The sequence below is a fragment of the Streptopelia decaocto genome, assembly GCF_964273445.1.
Source record: "Streptopelia decaocto genome assembly, chromosome: 6".
NCBI classification, from domain to species: Eukaryota; Metazoa; Chordata; class Aves; order Columbiformes; family Columbidae; genus Streptopelia; species Streptopelia decaocto.
In genome coordinates this window covers 33,367,271-33,369,743 of record NC_138660.1, presented here as the reverse complement: position 1 = coordinate 33,369,743, position 2,473 = coordinate 33,367,271, and the positions used below count along the sequence as shown (strand labels likewise).

At 40.9% G+C, this 2,473-nt stretch overlaps 1 protein-coding gene across 1 annotated transcript; it reads left to right on the top strand.

Moving 5' to 3' along the window:
- Positions 1-316: 316 nt before the first annotated feature.
- Positions 317-2,273, top strand: LOC309441338 (helix-loop-helix protein 13-like; the record flags this gene model as incomplete). Its single annotated transcript, XM_082055971.1, has 2 exons — positions 317-791; positions 2,236-2,273. 2 exons carry the CDS (start codon positions 317-319, stop codon positions 2,271-2,273), a joined length of 513 nt encoding a protein of 170 aa, XP_081912097.1.
- Between the last annotated feature and the right edge of the window lie 200 nt (positions 2,274-2,473).

Below are 2,473 nucleotides of genomic sequence, written 5' to 3'. Positions count from 1 at the left end.
TACCTTCATTCATATTGGTTTGTAGTCAACAGCTAATAAAAAGAGAGGCACGTGTACTAATTAGTTTTGGGCAGAGAAGAATAGGATCATTCCCCTGCTGAGTAGCCATGAAGTATTTAAATCATGACTCCCACTTGGATTTGCAACTGGGGAAACCTTGGTGATAGTCTTCTTTGAAGACATAACCAAGTCTCCCCTACCTCTGATACGTTTTGGGGTGAGGTGTGGTTATTAATGAAATTAGGATCTCATTTTCCTGATAACCAATTTAGTCTGAAGTTGTAAATATTTCCATTTGCTGGCTTTGGTGCAGAGGATGGAAGAACTTTCTTACAGCTTTGAGCAGGAAGACTGCACTCCAGAATTTCTCTTCTGGGACCAGGCAGATCCCAGCGCTCAGCTGGACAACCTCCTACTGGACTGCTCCACTCTGGTAGACCAGTTCTCCCCTTGGCCATCCCCTGTGTGCCCCCCTGCCCTGGGGGAGGTGACAGGGGGAGCTGAACCGGACAGCTTCCCGCCACCCCCTGGACACCCCCGCCACGCCGCCAACATCCGTGAGAGGAAGAGGATGCTCAACATCAACGCAGCCTTTGACGAGCTCAGGTGCCACGTACCCACCTTCCCCTATGAGAAGCGCCTCTCCAAAATCGACACGCTCCGGCTGGCCATTGCGTACATTGCACTTCTGGGCGAGATCCTCGTCTCCGGGTGCGATCCCAAATCCTACGTGGAGCAGTGCCTGAAGAATGGTTTGCAGAGCCAACAGCAGGCGACCTGGAACACCAGCGGTGAGTGAACGAAGGGTTGTGTTTTCAGGGATCACAGCGATGTTTTGGGTGGCCAGTGGGAGTGAATCCATCTAATTGCTTTTGAACATCCAGTTGTCACATTCAAGTGGCTCTGACAACATACAATTTACCTTCAAAAAGAGTAGCTAAATAATGGCACAATTAAAAAAAAAATAAATCCAATCTTTTCTTCTAACTTTCTTTTATATATCTTTTTCTTAAAAAGAAAAAGACCAGCTTACTAAGCTCATGGGACTGGTTCCTTTTACAAACAAAATTAAAGATTTTGTTTATTTTCAGAATAGACTTTATACTTTTCTTTATTTCTGTGCAAAATTGTTCTTTTATAATGCAAGCTGATGAAGCCTGTAGAGATTCCCTTTATTTTCAAGTTGTCTTTAGCTTATATCTGATAAAAACACCTGGCTTTGAACATAGAGAGAATCTCATTTCTTAAAATACATATGTTCAGATAACTAAGAGTTTCTCAGTGATATTACAGATTAACACTGAGAACCACAATACAGTGCACTCAAACTTCAGATTTGTTTCAAAATATAGGGGAACAAATGCAATTTACATTATTGTATAACTATTTCTATTTTAAAGTGAAAGACAGTTACTTTGTTTGGCTTGTACTTAATCCTGATTTATGTGGGATTGAACTTTGTGCTTCCTTCTACGAGAATATGTTGTTTCATCAGTCCACTGTATGGTGAAGATGGGAAATAGCCCATGTGCTCATCTCAGGGCCTCCAGTCTCAGACAGAAAGCAACAGGTCTAGTGTTACTTGGCAGTGCAAGGAGGAGCAGAGGGTCATTTTCAGTAGTTCTTGGAACTTTGCATTTTAAGGTAATTAACCTCCTTTCTAAATGTGTCCCTTTGCAGCATAAGTTCCTTTAGATTTTGTCACTATTTGGAAATGAGCCTTGAAGCATAGCAGCCTGTAAAAAGTGCAGCATAAGTAGAGAAAACTAATTCTAAAAAAATATTCCCACTTTATTTCACAGGGAAGCATCAAAGGGACAGAGTCTGCAGGGAAAAAGCAATCAGTTTACTTTAAAGGAAAAGTTAATTAAGTCTTTTTTCCTGTCCTATTAATTTTCATCACCTACATAGCTGGGAAAATGAATCCTGATATACCAGGGATCACAACTCTCTTGAGTACAGACAATATTTATGTTTTATTTTCTAGCTGCCTCCACCTTTAATAGATAAACAGGTTTTAAAACAATACAAACAGCTCTCATATATATCACCTCTTTTGTCAGGTTTCTAGTTAACTAATATTTCTGAAGAGCTCCACTTGGAAAGATCTAAACAAATTAGGCTGATTTTCTGGAGAGGCTGAATAGTTGACTTGTTAAATGCTAATTTAAATGCTTTTAAATTAATGTGGTATGTCTTTACTTTGTTTTCCTTTCTCCCTTCTGTTCTGCGCAGATCTGACAGCCCGCTTGTCTTGGGTAAAGTGGGATTAAGCGGTACCCAAAACAAAGATCTTGAAAGGCAGCATGTTGCAAAACCTGATGACCTGACTGCTGGGTACCGGCTGTTAAATTCTCAGTACTGCAAGCAAAAGCATGGCACTTACTATTTTACTTATTGTCACAGATCGCTTTCTCACTGCATGTTCAACATCCAGCCTCTTTTGGTGTTAATTCATTGCTGCATAGGGCCT